This window comes from Nyctibius grandis, chromosome 5 (genome assembly GCF_013368605.1).
Source record: "Nyctibius grandis isolate bNycGra1 chromosome 5, bNycGra1.pri, whole genome shotgun sequence".
Lineage (NCBI taxonomy): Eukaryota > Metazoa > Chordata > Aves > Nyctibiiformes > Nyctibiidae > Nyctibius > Nyctibius grandis.
In genome coordinates this window covers 61,546,770-61,566,117 of record NC_090662.1, presented here as the reverse complement: position 1 = coordinate 61,566,117, position 19,348 = coordinate 61,546,770, and the positions used below count along the sequence as shown (strand labels likewise).

Below are 19,348 nucleotides of genomic sequence, written 5' to 3'. Positions count from 1 at the left end.
ACGTATGGTCTGTTTATTGGGTTTTACTTACTACGTTGTAACCTCAGAGGTCTGTGAGGAAGGGAAGGGGCAGCTGGGGTGGGGTGAGTGTGGGGAAGTTGTGCAAATGGACAAACCAGTGCTACAGACCCACAACAGTCTTTCAAGCCAGAAGAAGTAAAAAGCGCAGTGACCACCACAAGGTACTGAGCTCTGGGATGCTGGAGCCATCGCTCTCCTGTGTGCTGGGCAGGACATCGGGAAGGGGCCAGGATCTGTAGCCAAAAATATGACACGCCTCGTGAAACCAGCTCGGGTGTTTTTCTGCTCTCCCTCCCTCTGCCCTGGTGGTGGTGGGAGAACGAAGGGTCAGGGTCCCAGTTAAAAAGTTCTCACTCTTCTGTCTCCTCAGGCCCTGGCCAGCTTTGCCTCTCATCCTGAAGCCTCTGTCCTCCCTCTGCTGCCTTGAGTTGAAGGGGAAGGGCAGGTGGGGATAATAGGAGCAGTAAAGGAGTCCTGCAGGAGAAGCTGCTGCCTGACAATGAACAGCAGCACGAAAACCCCCTTTAGGTGAGCAGGACCTGGTAAGAGGAAGGGCCATTGGGCAACTGCCAAGAAGAAGGAACAGCTTTTTTTTTTTTCTATAGACAAAGCCTGCAGGTTCACAGCTTTCACAGCAGGTCATCCGCAGGGCAGCCTGGACCCAGTTCCCTCTGTGGCAGAAGGTAACAGACAGGTCTTCTCTGTGAGGGCAGAGGTGGAAAATCCTGGGCCACCCTGCACCAGGAGATGGAGGCAAACCTGCCCATGGGCAGACAGGAAGGAGGGGGAAGTGGTTTGGGGTCTGTCTGTTCTGTCATACCATGTCCTGTCCTTTCCCCAAGCAGGACTGCTGTCTCCCTCTCCCTCTCTGGGGGTGACCCATCCCACCAGGCACAACAGGGCATAGGAAAGCAGCAGCCCTGACCTTTCAGGAGCAGGAAAGGGCCACTGGTGTGACTCCCAGGGATCCTTTCAGACTTACTCACTTAGAGGAGGCTGCATACTCGTTTCTTTGTCCGCGTGGGCTGCGGACAGAGGACTGCTCGGATGGCCTCGTCAAACACCGTCTTGAGGCCACGCTGCGTCAAAGCCGAGCATTCAAGGTATTTCACGGAGTCTGTTGGGAGGAAAGCAGGTGCTGTAATGGGGAGGAAGGGAACTGGGGTAGGAGGTAGGAGTATCCAGGAGTCTGCTGCAAAGGGTCCTCAGAAGAGAAATGCAGGAGGAATGCCAGAGATTTCGGCAAGCAGAATGAGATGCATGTACCTGTATCATCGGTATGTTTCTGGCTCCTGTCACCTCAGAGCCACAACACCTCCTCCCTCAGTGCCCATTTTACAGTGTCATGAGGCACATACACACCACCTAAACACATTCTGAGTCTTGTCTTGAGATGAAGTCTCAAGTCTCCTCAGGCTTTGAGTGCCAAACCCATCTGATGGCATCACAAATCACGTGGCATCTCCCTTTTAGGACTCTGTATCCCCAAATTCTCAGAGACCTTGTGCTGGAAAGCAAGGCACCTGGATCTTGCCTGAAACACAGCTCAGGTGATCAAAGCCATTAAGCATTGTCAGGACAAACTTCACTCACTCAGGCAGTCTTGAATTAATGGCAAAGCTTGCCAGCTGTACAAGACCAGGGTTTGCCTATTCTCCACCCTTGTAGACAGAGCAGAGCCATCACGTGAGGCTGGCTATGTTATCCTGGCCAGACACCCTCTCCTCTGAACTCCTGGTTGAAAACTTCTCCCTGAAGCTGTGTTTCCCACCCTCTGCGTGCTGCATCTGAGAAGAGAGGTTACATGGAACAGGCATTTGTGCTTGTCCTGAAACATGGGAGGGAGCTGATGCCCCTAAGATAAATGGTGGGGTGAGACACCCATACCCGGGGTTGCATGTATAAACCCCGGTAATGAGAGGCAGGGACAGGAAGCTGCAGTCGCAACTCTTCCTGAGAGATGTTAGAAAACTCACTCTTCCGCCTGTTTCCGGATGTGGAGGAGAGGCCCCTGCCCACAGAGCAGCTGTGGCTTTCACAGAAAAATACTGGCCCAGATAGAAATAGCAGAGTGAAAAGGGAGGGGAATGTGCAAATATATATTTGTTTGTGTGTATGTGTAGGATAGTGGCCAGGGAAAGGCAGAAAACAGAGGCTTGAGGGGTTGAGGCTTCCTCAAGTAGCAGTTCTCCTCCCTGAGCCTCCTGAAATACATTTTGTCCCATGACCCTTGATGTGTCTCCCTGTGTCCCTTGGAGATACCACTGTGAGAGACCTCTAAGGAAGCCTCATCAGGTTGAGGGGAAGCCCTTATCTTCTTCCTCTCTCCTTTCAGTAGGTCCAAGGTGTTGCCGCAAGCACATACCGATTTCCTTGGCAAGAGCAAGGCCCTGAGGATATGTAATGGGGGATAGCTTCTTCTCCTTCAGCTTCTCAATGGTATCCTTGTCATCACGAAGATCGAGCTTTGTGCCCACAAGGATGATGGGAGTGCTAGGACAGTGGTGCCGAACCTCAGGGAACCACTAGCAAGGGAGCAAAATGGCAAAGATGTGAGAAGTCGTCACACGTATGGGCATGCACAAGGGAAACAAAGGCACCCCTGAACAAACGTCACCAAGATAGCTAACACCCTGTCCTTCCTCACAGCCCTTCCATCTAGTGTTGGGCACTATAGCCTGGCCCAGACAAGCCCCTGTTGCTTGGTCCACAGGCAAAATCCCTGACATGGAGCTTAAATTCTGTTAAGCAGAAGCACAAGCTGCTCTCCACCCTTCATGGCTCCCTGAAACCCAGGGAGGAACCTGAAAGTGGTAGGAAGGAAATACTACGTTGTTCTCCTCTCTATCCATCTCTACCTTCCTCCCTCACTTCCCATCCAAAGGCTGTGGGTACCTGTTTCTCATACCGTATGGACTGGTCCTGTGCATCTGTGCTGGGACAGTCTTGGCTGAAAGATGCCATCAGAACATAAGCCTGTGGTCTCACAGCTGAATAGCCCAGTAAGATGAACATTAGCCCTTTAATAGAGTTGGCCACCTTCTTTGAGATGACCCAGAAAAGATATCTGAAGGAGGCTGATCACAGAACTATTAGGGTTGGAAGGGACCTCTGGAGATCATCTAGTCCAACACCCCTCTAAAGCAGGTTCACCTAGAGCAGGTTGCACAGGGTCACGTTCAGGTGTTTTGAATATCTCCAGAGAAGGAGATATTTTAGTTCCTTCTGACTGACACAAAAAATATCTACGCATCCTATTAGCAATCTCCACCCACAGTCACTCTCTTTGCAAGACCACCACCAACCTCATCCTCCTCAACCCCTGATGGACCAGGAGAGTCTATCTCACCTTAGCACGGACGTTTTCATAAGATGCCGGGCTGACAAGGGAGAAGCAGATCAGGAAGACATCCTGTAGGCATACAACCATGGTGCAGAGTTAGGGTGAGAGCATGGGATTGCATGTCAAGAGGCAGGGAGGGGAGAGACGAGCTGGGTGGGCAGCATCCTCCCTCTGCAGCAGAGGGTCATGTGAGTGAAAGCTGTCTCTCACAACGTAACACAGTCCTGACTACTCCTAATTGCCTCTAGAGGAGAGAAGAATATTTGCTCCCATGACTCATGGTAACCATAGCTACCATTATCAGAAGAGCCAAACGTTTAACTATGAGGATGGGGTTTTTGCGGTAGGCACACTCATCCTCATGGGAAACGGCCTGACGGTGTCCTGCTCATTTCTCACAGAACACCAGAGAGCTTTCAGGCCAGAATAATTTTGCCTGCTGTTGAGACAGAGCTAAGCTCAGCCCAAAAACTGCACACGCAGGACACAAATGGGGTGGAGCCTCGGTTATCCACGTAAGCGGTTCTCCTGGGCATGGCAGAATTTAGACTTCCATTAAAAACAAAATAAAACAAAACAAAATGAAACAAAACAAACCAAAATGAAACAAAACAAGCTCTTCAGGGTTACATTTATTTCATCCAACTTCACCTAGCTGAAACAAGGGTGTCAGGCCCAACCTATCCCCTTCCGTACTTCTACAACTGTCAGAGGCAAGTACCTTGGAGTACATCCAAGTACCTTGGAGAACAGTTCCCCCACCTCTTCCTGGGATGTGTCCCAGGGTGGGTGCAAGCATGTCGTTGAGAAAAGCGCCTGCTTGCACAGATTGCAGAAGGAGCCTAGGCAAGGAGCTTACACCAGGTGTCCAACTTTTAGGTGGCTAAACCTAGCTGAAACAAGTAGTGCCCTCAATTCCTAGCCCTTTTGGTTGCAACAGCAACATTCAGAGCAATGCTTGAAGCAGCAGGGTCTTTCTGAGCTTGCCAAGAGGCTGCTTGGAACAGCGTCCGCCAGGGAAGGTGATCTTGAAACCCTGAAATCACTTTGTCAACGTGGTGAAAAACTGGCAAACACAGTATCTGAGGAGAGGCATCCATTTATTCTGTTAGAGGCTTGGGCTTAGTTGAGGCATCAGCAGATCAAATACGTGTGTTCACACATCAGATCTCTTTTAAAGGCAGAAGCCAGAATAGCAGGGTTCACAGAAATGAGAAGCTCCTGCCTCAGCTCCTAAATTCCCTGAGCAGCTTTAGCTTCGCAAGTGGTTTGTTTTGTTTTTTTTACCAGGGCCATGTAGGGCATCCGTCCCACACTGAAATCAGTGTCAACAGATCGCATGTCAACTGGGCTCATAAATATCTTTGAAGATCTCAGTTTTCTTGCTAAGTTATCCCAGTAATAAAGTTCAGATAAAGGTCTGAAGTACCCTTAGATGTCTTTTACCTTTAGGGTTTCAAGGCATTTGTATATCAACAGAGGTATTCCCAGAAATCAGAGAGAGAGGTGGGAACAGTCCAGTCACCGTGTTATGGCAAATGTTGATTTTGCAGTGGGGGAAGGAGGCATATCTGAGGGAGGAACAGTGACCCACCGTCTGCGGGTAAGAGAGCGGCCTCAGCCTGTCATAGTCCTCTTGTCCAGCAGTATCCCATAGACCCAGGTTTACAGGCTTGCTGTCAACCATCACGTTGGCAGAATAGTTATCGAACCTGAAACGCAGAGACATAGGCCATGGCTCAAACAGAAGAGGGAGCCCTTCCAGTAGTGTAGGTGGTTTCACTAGGCGTGGCCCAGAGCAAAGAGTAGCGATTCCTCTTCTCATCTCACCTGGGTGATGCTGCTTTCCTGTGAACCTCTACCTTATGGATTTCCCACTCAGCATCAACCTCCTCCCCACTACCCATCTGTCCTGGACAGGTGCCTGACTGCAGCTCCACCTTCACCACCTTGTGTGTAGATCCATAAACCCTTCGGTTTCCCACTTCTTTCTGCAGTATCCTTCCCACAACTGTGTCTGCTCTAGATAAGTACATGTCTTTATTTTGTGCTCTAAAATCCAGCTTTCTTCTAAAAAATGAAGAAGAACCTATGTCTCTGTAGCTCCCCCAGAGCCCTGCACTCCTCAACATCCCTGCTGAAACTGAGGCCAGTATGCCAAGGTGTGTCCCCTTACTCTTGGACAACCCAGCATTAAACTTTTGAGAACAGCTGTCAGGATTGCATGCTTGAGAGAAAAAACTTAAATGAAAAAGAAAAGGATATTAAATCAATAGAGATATTTCTCTCCTCATCCTAGAAAATTTCCTTTCCTGTTCCTTTGTTGTTTTTTTTTCCGCCCCAGGCTAAGGAGAGGGAAACCAGTGATAGAAAGGAACCAACACAAAGACCTTGTGAATGTGCTCATGGCACGTGCTGTTATTATAAGATAAGCCATGCAGTCCAGGAGCACAAAATGACCTTCCTTTCACATCTTGGGATACAAGCCTCAGACAGGAGAAGAAATGGTGTGTGACACACACAATGCATGGCCATTTCACTGCTACATGCTAGGAAGGGAAGATACATGCTTCCACAAACCAGCTTCTGAGAAGGATGGGTTCCTGCTGCCACAACCGTTTTTTGCAATGTCCATTGTAAATTGGTCTGGAGAAAAAAACGAGGCTCTGAGATTTTCCTGTACCTGTCCTTCCCAAGGAACTTGAACCTGAGCTGGCAGTCTGACACACTGTGCCTAGCTCCTTTTCCCACCTCAGGGAGCATGTAGTCATATTCCACACCTCAATGGTGTGATATGAATATGTGGGGTGTGCATCCCCAAACATAACCCCATGCACTGTGGCGAGATAAATGCATCTCATCACTCAGACTAAAGCAGCTCCAAGCTTGCTCCTTATTCCAACAGTCTGCAGGTCTGTCCTAGACTCACACATACATCTTCTGGATTGCATAGTGCTTCTACTGTGACATTGAGCTGAATGCTGCACTCTTACCATCAGGGTTATCAGTGCCTGCTCCAATGACAGTGGGTGCCTTGGACAAGGAAGGAAGTGGGAAGCCCTGTCCAGCCAACCGCCTTCTCTTGCATCTGCCCCAATTTTTGCAGCTTGGTGCTAGGTTGTTTTGCCTAGCAGGACCCCATCTACTATTTGTAAACTTAGCAGGCTGATAGACCCTTGTGTTGATTTGTGTTTCCCAAATATCCCATTTATACCAGGTTTTTATAAGGCCACTTGTGCCTCTGGTGAAAGGTGACAGATCCAAAGTGTACAGGCACCTTCACTGGTTTGGCAGCCCTTCCTCTGCTGGCATGGAGACTGAGACCTTGCCTTCAGAGTGCACAACAAGGGGTTTCTGCACCCCTTTGCATCCTGCTTTGCATGCCTCCCACCCACCCAGGACCTTTTTACCTATCACTCACACAGTGGGGATGTATTCTCCTGGGAAGGCATTGGTGGTGTAGCTGATAAGGAGACAGGTTTTCCCCACAGCTCTGGAAGAGAAAGAAAAAAATAGCAGGAAGTCATGGTAGTGGAGGCAGTCTTTCTAGGGTGAGATGGGGATGGGGCAATCCTTCCACACCTCTAAGCTAGCCCTGTCAGGAGACCCCTGGAAGCAGAAACATATTCACAGGACCAGACAGCACATAACCATAGGTTAGACAACTGGCAGGAAGAAAGACAGGATGTCACCCAGAAATGTTTGTTGTCTTCGAGTACAAAGGCTTGTTTTTACTGTCTGGTACAGAAATCACTCAGCTAAAACGCATCCACTCTGAGATGGAGGTGAGAGCCCATTTTCCAGTGCATGCGCAGTGCTGTACGCTCACAGCCAGGGTAAGCGTATTGATTCGGCGCAGGAGTGCCATGACAAAGCTGCCCAGCCAGATACAGCCCCTGAACACAGGCACTCCTGCCTGCTCCTGCAGATGCTGTGGCCAGGGGCTGATAGCACCTCTTCTTGACTTAGCTGCACCATCTTCCAGTCTTGCCAGTCTGCGGTAAGCTGCAGCATCACCCTCAGAGAGAGCCATGAGCAGCCTGGTAAGGTGCCTCTCCCTGGGGCTGGCGGAGGCTGCGGGTGGTGTTTCTGAGCTAGAAGGGGTGCTTCCTCTCTCCTCAGCCTCCCCCACACCCATGCTGCAGCAGGGTGGAGCGTAAATAAGCCAGGGTAGCAGCACAGTCCAGACGGGGTGAGAGCATTGGTGTGAGGGAGGTGGGAAAGGGGACAGTAAGGTTATCAAGGAGAGGAGAAGGTGCCGTGGGCAAGCGGAAGGCTGTGATGAGGGAAAGAAGAAGAGTCGAGAAACTAGTGTGGAAGAGTGGAAGAAGATAAAGCAGCCAGGACAGGTGTGGAAAGGATAATTCTTCTCCTGCTGGGCTGCTATTTCTCAGGTCTGTGTGGCCTGGGAAAGTCTGGCCATGCTTCAGTTACAGCATGTGTGGAATGGAGGTGGTGACAGCAACCTGCCTCCTTAGCCTATCAGCACAACTGCAGGATGAGGGAGACACCTTTCCTGGGGTGAAGGCTGGAGTCCTGCTGCTGGGGACAATCCAACCATCTCAGCTGTACCTGCAAAGTCCCTTGTTGCAGAGCTGAAGCCCTGCCTTTTCATGTGCCCTTGACAGGCACAGCTGGCATCTTTGCCCTGGTCATGAGGCACCTGCCTCGGTCGCTGCACTGTGGGGCAGCTGAGGAGGAAACTGAGCTCTTCGTCATTCTCTGACACTTCTTTAGTCCTTCTGCCACCTCCCTTTCTTAGATCCTCCTCTCTGAGTCCCTTCTCTTTCTCCAGCTCCTTTGCTTCCCTCTCATCATAGAGATATTGAAGGAGGGCTATGGAGGCTTCCTGAAGCTCTACAGGGAATGGCTCAGGAGATCTATGGGGCTGGGGGTAGTGTCAGTCATGGAAGAGGGGATGGTTCTGAATTAGAGTGGTTGAATGGAGAGAAACACAAAGGGTCAGTGAAGGGGTGAAGGTTACAGCAAAACTATTGAGAGATGAGGTGAGATTAGTGTCACCTGAAGGTTCCAGGGACTGAACTCAGGGAGTATTAAGAGGTTGGTGATGTGTCATGGAGAGGGCTGTGGGACCAAAACACCTATGGGGGGGACATAAGGAGCTTAGCAGAGCAGCAGCAGAATGTCCTGTGGTCAGTAAGGTTGAGCCAAGGGAGGGTGACATGGCTGGTATGGCTGGGAGGCACGTGAAGCGGGGTGAACTGAGAGCTCAGAGTGATGGGGGGGTGACTGGGCTACTGTTGTGTTGTGAGATAGTGAGAGGGGAGGTGCAGTGTACAGAGAAGCAAAATGATGAGACAGAAGACATTTAAGAGGAGTTGCAGTCAGAGAGGTTGAGAGCAGGACGTGTTGTGGGGTTAGCCACGATATGAGGGGAATGCTGCCTTGAGGGATGGTTACAGAGTTGGTGCAATGTGTGAGGGGGAAACTGGGGGGGTTATCAGGGCAACAGATAAGTGCCCAGTGGAGTTGTTCATCCAGCTCTAGCTTACAGCCTTCAGGGGAATTTTCTCAGAGGTAACAGTGTTTATGTGGGGCTCTGTCCTTCCTCGTCCCTTCTCCCCCTCCGCTTGCCCCAGCCCCTGAGAATACGTCTAACACGTACTGTTATGTTTGCAGATGTCTCCTTCCCCAGGCGAGTTTTGAAGGAGGAAGTGACTGTGGGGAGCAGGGCTGCTGCAAATGTCTCTTCATCTGCTACCTGATAGTTGCCCCAGATAACAGTCTGGCCAGCTCCTAGCTGGGAAATGAATCAACCTGCTCTGTGCCAAATGTGGATTCTCCTCCTCTCCCTTCCCTACATCCACTCACCTCACAGGGCAAGAAGAGGCCCTGTCCATCCTATCCCTCCCACCCCCAGCAGTACTGACTGCTTCACTTATTGATGGCTTAGATTGGGCCATTTCCAGGGATCATGGGACACGGGCAGTGATGCCATCATGATGTGAAGGCAAGGTTGTGTTACCTTCCACTCCCAAAGTGGCATATATTTGTGCCTATCTCAGTAGAAAGAGCTCCTCCTCCCTGCGCCCACAGAAACCCCTTGCCAAACAGTGTCCCCCACACCCCCATGCAGAGATAACGTGCCAAGAAAAGCTGAACACAGAGATACTGGAGGACATCTCATCAGGACCATAGTGCTGTGCCCTAGCTCAGTCAGTCCCAGTAAGCAGATGGCTTTCAAGGAGCCATTCGCCTGCAGGAGAGTGCTTGCACCTCTTGGGTTTTAAATCTGACTCCTACCTACAGGTTGAATCTGACAGCGACACCACCACCTCCTGTGCGTGGGACAGACCTGCTCCACTTTCCATGCCCCTTTTGCAGATGCCCTTCAAAATGCCCTCTTCCACACCCTCCCCAGAGGAAGGTCCCTTGCCCTGGGGAGGGAAGAGCGAGCGAGAGAGGGAATGCAGTCTGCAGGAGGTCAGAAGCAAAGCTGGGGATGTTTCACCAAGCAGCCACCTTCCTTCTTGCCCCTTGTCACTGCCCCTCCCTCCCCGCATCTACAGCAAACCAGCGGGGTACCTACCCGTCTCCCACCACGACACACTTGATGGCTTGCATGTCTCTGGACCAGTGGCGGAGGACAGCGCCCAGGGCAAAGGAAGGTCAGGCCAAGGCAAACAGCGGGGAGAGAGGAGCAAATTTGGGTATCAGCCCTTGCGCTGCAGTGGGCGGCAGGTTGCAGGGAGGGAGGAAGTGGAAGAGGGAACTTTACTCGACGATCACGCTCCGGTCCCTCCTCCCCTCCCACTGCAGCAGCAGCTTTGCGGCCAAGGCCGTTAGCTGAAGGCGGGGCAAGCATGATTTCATGGTTGGGATGATGACTGCTGTAATTTATTTTTTCTCCTCGCGTGTCTCAGCCACTCCCCTCCCACCCCATCGCAGTGAAAGTCTGGAGGCGCCAAACTGTTTTTACAGGGAGCTGAACAAGGGTTAGAACAGGGGGTGAGAAAGTGGAGCGGTGGGTTTCCCCTTCCCTTTATCATCCAGACTTTGGAGGAGGTGTAAACAGGTAAGGGCATCTGAAGTGGGATTAGGGCAGTGATGAAGATCAATGAAGATTTTTCAAGTCTTCCCAGTGTCCCTGAGCATCAAGGACAAAATGTCACAAGGAACAATGTGAAGGCTGAACAAGGAAGTTAAGCCTCTAGGAAGCAGCAGCCATCCCATGGCTGCTCTATCCCTCCTCTCGTTTTGTGATAAGGTCCTGCCACACTTCTCCACCTGCTCAGATTACTAGTACAAAGCAGCATTGTGGCAATCTGTGCGTTCACCGAGAAGTGGAGACAATGCATCAAGGGGTATAATGAACTGTTTTCTCTCTGCTGCCAATACTGTGAAAGTCAAGGCTGGTGGATGGGAGGAGTCACTGCAAACCAGCTTCTCCCTATCCCCTACCTCTATGCAAAAGCAGCCAGTGAGAGCTGCTGCCAGACCTCTTCCATCTTGTCCTCAGAAGATAAAAGAGTTTGAGAGCTAAGCAGCAAGGAGAAGAAGGAAGAAATCACCCTAAGAAAGAAGAGACAAGGAGCAGAAAGATCCCAGGAGGCTCTATTCCTTACTTTCCCTTCTTGAAATGAGAGTCTGCCTCCTCTTCCTTCCTTCTCCTCCCATGCAATGCTAAGCCTGGAAAAGTGCATATGTGTGCATGTCTCTGTGCTCCAGCCTAAACCGATGGGTGGATGAGCTAGAAATGCACTTTAGAGAAGAAGGGATAAGGTGACACAAAATTAATTAGACCTTCCAGGCTTTGTTGGAAGGCCAGTTAGACGAAGATGAGTGGGTTTCAGCTGGGATGTTCCTGAAGGAAGCAGCTCTGAGGGAAAGTGTTTCTCCAAAGGTTGGTGACCTTTGCACGACTGCAGCCATGGGATGCTGTTGCAACTGACCTCCTCGGGATGAGAGCTTTCCCATCCATCACCCAGTGCTGGATAGAAACACAGTGGGCCAGGAGATGGGGCCTCAGTCAGAAGAGAAGGCAAGAATGTCAGGTTCTAGAGAATGCTACTGGTGGATGGAAAAAAATACTTGCAGCTTGAATTAGGCTAGGAATCCTCAAATGAAGCATTGCTAGTAGAGCTGGTAGTGCACTGTATCTTCCCTCTTGATCCTAGCCCAGCAAGTGTCAAGGTGTGTCTTCAGGCCACAGAAAGAGGACTACAGCTAGTCAGCAAAAAAGTGCAACCTGTGGGCAGTTAGCACAGTTTTGTTAGCACAGGGGGCACAGTTATCCATGAATAAAACTGAGCCTTGACAGCAGTCCCTTTGCCAAAAAGGTTTGGAGAGGTCTGTCACATCTCAGCTGGAAAGCTTTGGGACATTTGATGGGAATTTCCTCCCTGGGCAGTTGGACACATGGAGAGCTCTCTGTGGTAGACATCTGGGTGACAACTGAGGGCCCAGGGAGCTGGGGCTGGTGGAGTCCGTAGGGGCTCAAGCAGCTCTAGGTTGGGGAGGATGGGGGCTGAGGAGAAAAGAGCTGGAAAGAGCTGAAGAATACATTGAGTCTTACTTGGGACAGAGTAACAGCCATGTGAGGACACTGGGGCAAGGGATGGGATTCAGGCTAAGGGATTCAGGACAGAAAACTGGCCAGTGGCACAGTAGGATCTGGTGGTACGGATGAACAAGGACCACTGATCTGATGACTGCCAGTGTGTGCTTTTGTCCTTGTAGTCCAGCATGTGGGCCTGTGGGACTGGCAGTGTGGAAGGGAGTGGGGGAGAAGAAGACGAGTCAAAAACAGTCAGGAAGGAGGGAGTGGTGTTGAGACCCTATGTCCAGATGAGCCCCATGTCAAAGACACCATAGTTCTGTATGGCCAGCAATGAGCTGTGGAAGTCCTGGCAAGAAGGTATATCTCCATCCCCCTTCTGGGCAAATTACTTTTGGAAGAAAATTGCCTGCTACTGCTATGGTTAGTCAGTTCTCACCCAACTCAGAGGTCTGTGCTGTGAATCTATAAACAGCCCTCCTCCGCCAGTGCCTTTGTAGAGGGACAATTAAGGATCTACACAAAGGCTTTTAGGCCTTTTTAGGCTTCTGTCATATTTAAATTATTAAAAATGGGATATTTCATTCAAATAACATTATAATCTCTCTGAGAACTGCTAGCACCTGCTACCTCAAAACCTCTTTGTTGTACATGCTGCAGGAAAGGGAAGGAAACTGCAGCAAACAGGCCCATAGCCCCTAACTGAGCACATACGGATGTGTTGCTGCTTTGATGTCCTCTCACACCACGAAGAGGTGCTCTTGACATGAGTTTCCTTTTGCATGTGTAGCGGGGCTGAGGGAAGGCAAGGACTCATCTGGGGTTTCTTGTTCCCTTTGCTGGGTTTGAGGAAGATGCTTATGGGAGAGAATTGCTCAGTGAGACAGTTTTGTTCTGAGAGACTTCCAGGGCCATGGGCTGGGTCACCTCCGAGTGACCCATCTGTGCTGGATTTGCACAGCACCCATGTGGGATGGCGGGCAAGAGAGGAAATGCATGATACCATTTTTCCCCCCACAAAGATCCAAAGCAGTGAGCAATGCGGGTGACTCCATCTTTCCCCCTCTTTCTGTGGGGTTCTGCTCCCTCAGGCAAGATGGGAAAAAGGGTGAGGGGGCTCTTTCAGAAATGATATTTGCACTTCACAGCCCTGCACAGCAAGGGAGGGGCTGAGCAGGAGGCTTGTCCTTCACAGAGTAGCAGGGGGAATCCTTTCTGAGGGGGAATACAAGGCTCATTTCTTTGCACACACAGGGCATGGACACAGCAGGTATTCTCATTGCCCTGGTCCCTGATAGGATTTATTTTCTGTGAGCTATTGCTCAGGCAGTCCTGAGTAGCCATGAGACATTTTCTGTGTGTGCTGGGCCTCTACCAGGGAAGAGAGTAATTTGTGTCAGCCTGGCTGGGCTGCAAATTGTCCCTGCTTGCTATATTCCCCTTTTGCATCTTCTCACTTCCCCATTCACACAGATTCATACCATCTGCCTCCTGCTTTTAGTTCTTTCTTTGCTGCTTCTCTTCTCCAAAACTCCCACCCCTCCCTGTTGCTGCCCTCCTCTCCCCTCACTGCTGCGGTTTCTCACTGACTGCCATGCTTGTTGGAAAACCTTGACCTGAATTCAGAGCTCAGATCTTTACTGAAGTGGGGCGATGCACCTCAGGCCATGATGTTCTGCAGTCCCTGTTAGAGAGGTTGTGGAGTTTCTTCATACAGGGTCTGTTTTTTAACATGGCCATACCAAGGGCTTCTCTAGCCTAAATTTACCATGCCAAGCAAAAGCTTAGAAAGAAAATGAAGTTTCCAATCCAGCCTCACTGAACACAAACTACCTACATTTACGATGTAGCTCATAAGCAACTCAACCAGCAAGTGGTGGTATACTGAGTCTTGGACCTGTCTTACTCATGGGCTTTTCTGGAGACCAGGCCTACTGCAATCAGAGGCAGGTGGTCCAATCCTGATGCATTGTGTCATGGAGGCTCCTCTATCTTCAGAGTGTGGCTGCTCTCAGCCTTTCCAGTTTGGAGGAAAGTAGCAGGTCCACTGCCATCCTCCTATCTGGAGCACTGAAAGAGATTCACCTTCTCCACCTCTTCTCCACTATGTACCTGGGTAAGCAGAAGATCATGGCACAGACCTTTGGGCATCAAGTTCTTTGTGATGGCTGATTCACACTTGCACTTCCCTCAGTTGCGAAGTTGTTCACAGAATCTCAGATATACATACTGAGTTTTTATGGCTTCGTCTTATCTGGTTCTCTGTACTTCTGCAAGTCCTCAGTGATTTTGATATGGGTTTTCATTGTTACAGACATTTTGTTCTCAGCCAGTGACAACTCCTGTGTCACTGATACCACTCTGTTACTTAATGGTGATAAATACAGATCGATATCTGACAGTGCATCCTTCAGATGCTTCAACAACATTTTTCACCTGCCTGTTGTAGAGGGGAGGTAACAGGGACTAGAGATTACACATGAAAATTCTAACTTGAGTGTCAACTGCTTGACTTGACTCCCCTGCCTGCTAGCACTCTTCGTACGTTATCAGATGTTAGATATACTATGTTTTGTAAAATCAGATCTAATACATATCTTTACTGGTCAGCTAGGATATCTTCTAGGAAGGCTGCATCAGGGAAGTGAAAAAGGGATGTTTAGAGTATTAAGGAAATGTACAGCTACTCTGTTTTACAAGACTAATATTTCCTGAACTACCGAAGTAAAATTTTCTGCTTGACTTCTACCATTTTATTTCAAAGGCATAAAGCTTCAATCTTGCTGCTCTTTGGAGTCCAACAAAAAAATCCCTCAGGCTATTCATCCAAGTTTATCAGACTGTAAGTGACCCTCATGTAATCTTTGTAAGAGTGTTTTTTTTTTCCTGTGGCCTTTTATAATCACCATCTTTCTACATTTAAAATAGACTCCAGTTCCTTGAATTAGTAAAAGCAGTTGAGAATAGGCTATTCCAGGTCTCTCTGTGGATAGTTGTGGGAATACAGTTGACATGTTCAGCCCAGAGAAATATTTGGCATTGGCTTTGTCACTCTCTTTATCCCCTTCAAAATAGTAGGAATGGGTTATATTTCCTTTATATTTACACAATTATTTTAAACCTATGACAAGTAGTAGAAAAGTGCACCCACACTGTTGATTTGGCATTTCCCTTTGTGACCACCAGAACAACAGATATTTCCAGCTCCAATTTAAGTCTCTGTGTACAGTCAGGGAGCATCCTGGGAGAAAAAAATGTTCGTGGCACAGGAGACACAGGGAGCAGCCTGGAATATTGACCTGCAGCAGGCTGCCTAATCTGCCCATGCTTGATAAGATGAGGACTGCTGGTCCAGCCTGGATGCCCCCATTGCACAGACTCCCACCTCTTGCCTGCACAGCCCCAGCCTGAGATAACCACAGCTGGAAAGGATGTGCAGTGGCAGTAGCAATTACTAGATCTAATCCCAGCCCTGTATCAGAAGTGCTGATTTCCAGGGGTCTGCTTCTTCCTGTCTCTCTTCCCAACAGCTCTGGAAGCCCAGGAGAACTGCTTTACCTGTGGGGTAGTGGATGTGAAGGGGAGTGATAGGAGGGGACAAAAAGGGACAAATCTCACTCCAGACCAACCCAAGACATATCTGACCTGTCCCAGTCCCCTTCACTTACCTGGATATTATGTAGGCCCCTCGACACCCACTCCTACCCAGTCCTCTTGTTCCCTTGTTGACACCTCTTCTTGCACAGCTGAGCACGTTGTTTGTACCTGTGAGCCAGTTATGTCTTGGAGCAAGGAGTGGCCATTCCCAGCTCTACTCTTTGCCTTGTTGAAATAATCTCTATCCCCTGGAAAATGTTCTTTGGTTCTTCCTCCAGTCTCCCACTTTTCCAAGGAGTGCATTCCTTGATGAGATATGCCCATGATTTCATCTGGGTTGCCCCTTTCCCAGATGTTGTCCCCATCATAGTGAGTTTTTTTAATGTATAGGCCACAATTTTCTCTAGAAGGGGGAAGATGCCAGAATCACTGCCCAATATAAGAGTCAGCCCCCCTGATGTGGGTATCTTTCAGCATAAGTTGATTTTTGCTGCATGTCAAATTCTCCTTGCTTAGTCTGTACTTGACCTAGGCTGTATTATGCTGGCCTTGTTCACAATACCAGTGGGAGAACTCATGTGCTCTGAGCCACTGGCTATGGGCTGGCTCTGACCACACTGTATATCATTTAAATCTCATCTCCCCTAGGATTCATTTGATGTTTCTATGCCCTTGGGACATAATTAATTTTTATGTGTTCCTTCTTTCTTGCTTGCTTGCTTTTTCTTTCTTGCTTTTGTGCTTGCTAGCTTCTCTGTTTTTTTCCTCTCCTTTTTTCCTCTCCTTTTTCCCTCTTCTTTTTTCCTCTCCTTCTTTCCTTCCTGCCTTCCTCTCATTCTCCCTCATTCTCTCTGTCTTTGCTTTTTCCTTTGGTTCTTCTCCACCTTTTTTGTTTGAAATGATGAGAGGGTTGTATGTAGGCCTTTCATGGTATTTTTCACGCCACGACCATAGAACATCTGTTACTTACCTTAAGGGCATTTCCAGACGCATTGCTGGCTGCAATAGTGCTGGTATCCACTTGAGTTCACTACAGATCCATATTGCCTGTCTGGGATGCTCAAGCAAACTGACCTCTCATCTGAGTCTAGGTTTCCTCAAGAGAGGAACTGGATGTTTTGCTCCAGGGCAAGCCTGGAACCAAACTAGTTTGTGCATCATGTGAATGAGTGGGGGACTAAGGACCTAGAGAAGGAGACATACTTACCCTGCACTTTGGAAAGAATGGGAGATACTCTAGTCTTAGTTTAGTTACAGAATCACAGAATCAATGAGGTTGGAAGAGACCTCTGGGATCACCGAGTCCAACCTTTGACCTAACACCACTGTGTCAAATAGACCATGGCACTAAAAGTGCCACATCCAGTCTTCTCTCAAACACCTCCAGGGATGGTGACTCCACCACCTCCCTGGGTAGCCTGTTCCAATGCCTAATGACCCTTTCTGTGAAGATATTTTTCCTAATGTCTAACCTGAACCTCCCCTGGTACAGCTCGAGGCTATGTCCTCTAGTCCTGTTGCTAGTTGCCTGGGAGAAGAGGCCAACCCCCACCCCACTACAACCTCCTTTCAAGGTAGTTGCAGAGCGATAAGGTCTCCCCTCAGCCCCCCCCTCTCCAGGCTAAACAATCCCAGCTCCCCCAGCCGCTCCCCATAGGACATACCCTCTAGTTGTATGATTCTGTCTCACTTCTTGTGCATCCTCATGAGAAAACATCTCACTGGTGTTTCATTTTTACATAAAATAGACTTATGCAGTTTTTTAATGGTGCATTTCCCATTCAGACTCCTCTGGCTGAAATAAAGTATACCAAGGCAAATCACTGTTAAAAGCAAGGCTACCAGAACCAGGAGAATGCAAGCAGTGGAGGTGATCATTGAACTGAATTAGTAGGTAAGGTCGCAAAACAGGGCAGTCAAGGATTCCAACAGACAAGCGGAAAAAGCTGTGAGAAGAAGGAAGCATCAAGGAATTAAGAAATGAAGCAAGTATGGATTAGAGACACAGGTACAGGTTTTGTATTTTTCTCTGTTGGAGTGGATGAGAGTACTTCTGCAGTGCACAGAGACATCCATTTTGGTGTTTGCAGGCTGCTTGTGGTTTGTCCTGCCCACAGACACATGTACAAGAACAGCCCTGATCAAGCTGTCTATATACGTCACCGACCTTTGAGGCAGGCAAGATCAAGTCTTTCAAGGAAGTGCTTTAGGTTGGGTGCTTGATGTCAGCTGCAACACTGCTGAAACAATTTTCTTGTGGAAAACAATTACAGAAGGACCGGAGATGATAGGATGGACCCAGCCCCAGTGCAGGAAATGGGACACTGGGCTGGACTGTGGGGCAATGAATTCTCCTCTAATGTGGCCCAGACACTCAAGACAGAAATTGAGTTTACCAGGGGTGGGCTCTTGGCAATTTGTGACCCAAAGGCAAGACTCTGATAAATTTTAAGCATGGACATTGAGTGTAATGAAGGTCAGGGTAGATATGGGTGTAGTGGTTTGAAACCAGTTTGCATTAATAAAGTTCTCTTTCCTCTTCCTTTGATCCCTCCCAAATAAGCTCCTAGCTTCTTCTTTGAGAATATTGACACTGACCATGGAAAGCGAGCTCTAAATGTTTGCCACTGACTCTTCCTAAAGATCATAGGTTATTTGTTAACCTGCCTATAGTTGCCTGTGTGGATTTATTTCTGCCACCCCTTGACATCTTTAAGGTTGGGATATCTCCCACTCTTTGCTAGTCTTCTCCAGTAAGAGCAATGAACCTATAGCATAACCATAGGTAACAGCAAATGCAAGAGACTGAGAGGAAGGGAGAGGAGCCTCTGTGAGGTTGAATGGCCCTAGAGCAATAGACCTTAGCCAGATCCTACCTTTCGCATCAAGCCTTTTAAAGGGCCAATTATTCTCTCCAGAGAATCTTAGACCAGACTGAGTTAATGGGAATGTGGGAAGGTAATAGCACTTCCTCTCCTAGTGAGTCAAGGACCTTCAGCCTCACAGGAGCCTGTTCTGAATGGTGTCAAGTGTACACAAATGCTAGCTCTGACTGCACAACAACTCAGAGGGTAATTTTTTATTTTTCTCCACATGCAAAGCTCTTGCAAACTCTACCTTGCTGTCTCATGGAGAGATGGTAGGTAGAAGTCTGGACCTGTTTTGCTTTCCCATTCAAGGCCTGCTGTGAGTACAGCAACAGGTGGGGAGCTAAGGATGTGGAGTGCTTCAGAGGTAAGTGTTCATGCATGGAAAGGGCCCGTCCCCCTACAGCTTCAGTCCTTCTAGAGAAGGCAAAAGCCCTGTTTGGGCATCACAATTGGTTTGATTTGTGCTGCACGCTTCTTCTTTCCCACATTGCCTACATCAGAGATCTACCATCTAAATCACATGGCAACTAAATACAACTAACTCAAGGGGAAGTGTACAGCCTTCTGGGGCTGTGTGGAGGGGCTGGAGGAAAAAAAGCACCTCTGCCTCACAGATGAACAGAGCACCACAAGTTCCTTCAAACCTGTCCTGCTAATGCCTACTCTCCTGTTGACAGAAATATTACTAAAACTTGAGAGAGGATTTATTTTCCTCCTTGCATTTAAGAGATTTCCCAAGAAAATCAGTTTGTTAGTGGGAAAAAAAGGAGCAAGACTTAGACTACAAGTCACTTAGCAGACAGTGAGGGAGGAAAAAGAAGAAAGACTGTCTTCTCACTTCCATTAACCACTCTCCAGTTTTGGAGTGTTCATCCCTCCCCCACCACTTGCTGCAGAATTAACACAGGAAGAATCTTTCCTTTAAAATGAAACCACTTCCCAAATCAGATGGGTTTTCTGAATCAAAAACTTCCTTTTTTCCCCCCTCTCTCCTTGGAG

The 19,348-nt window shown here is 48.8% G+C and overlaps 1 protein-coding gene across 2 annotated transcripts; it reads right to left on the bottom strand.

The window, feature by feature from the left end:
• Positions 1-17: 17 nt before the first annotated feature.
• Positions 18-10,063, bottom strand: RAC2 (Rac family small GTPase 2). 2 transcript variants are annotated; one of them, XM_068400427.1, is made up of 7 exons: positions 9,915-10,063; positions 6,786-6,857; positions 4,959-5,076; positions 3,371-3,433; positions 2,387-2,546; positions 1,004-1,138; positions 18-254 (listed from the first exon to the last, which is right to left on the bottom strand). In XM_068400427.1, the coding sequence occupies exons 1-6, from the start codon at positions 9,947-9,949 to the stop codon at positions 1,008-1,010; spliced, it is 579 nt and encodes a 192-aa protein (XP_068256528.1). In that variant the 5' UTR covers positions 9,950-10,063; the 3' UTR covers positions 18-254; positions 1,004-1,007. The 2 variants fall into 2 exon arrangements, with proteins under 2 accessions (XP_068256528.1, XP_068256527.1); XM_068400426.1 differs by having other exon boundaries at positions 1,008-1,138.
• Positions 10,064-19,348: the final 9,285 nt, after the last annotated feature.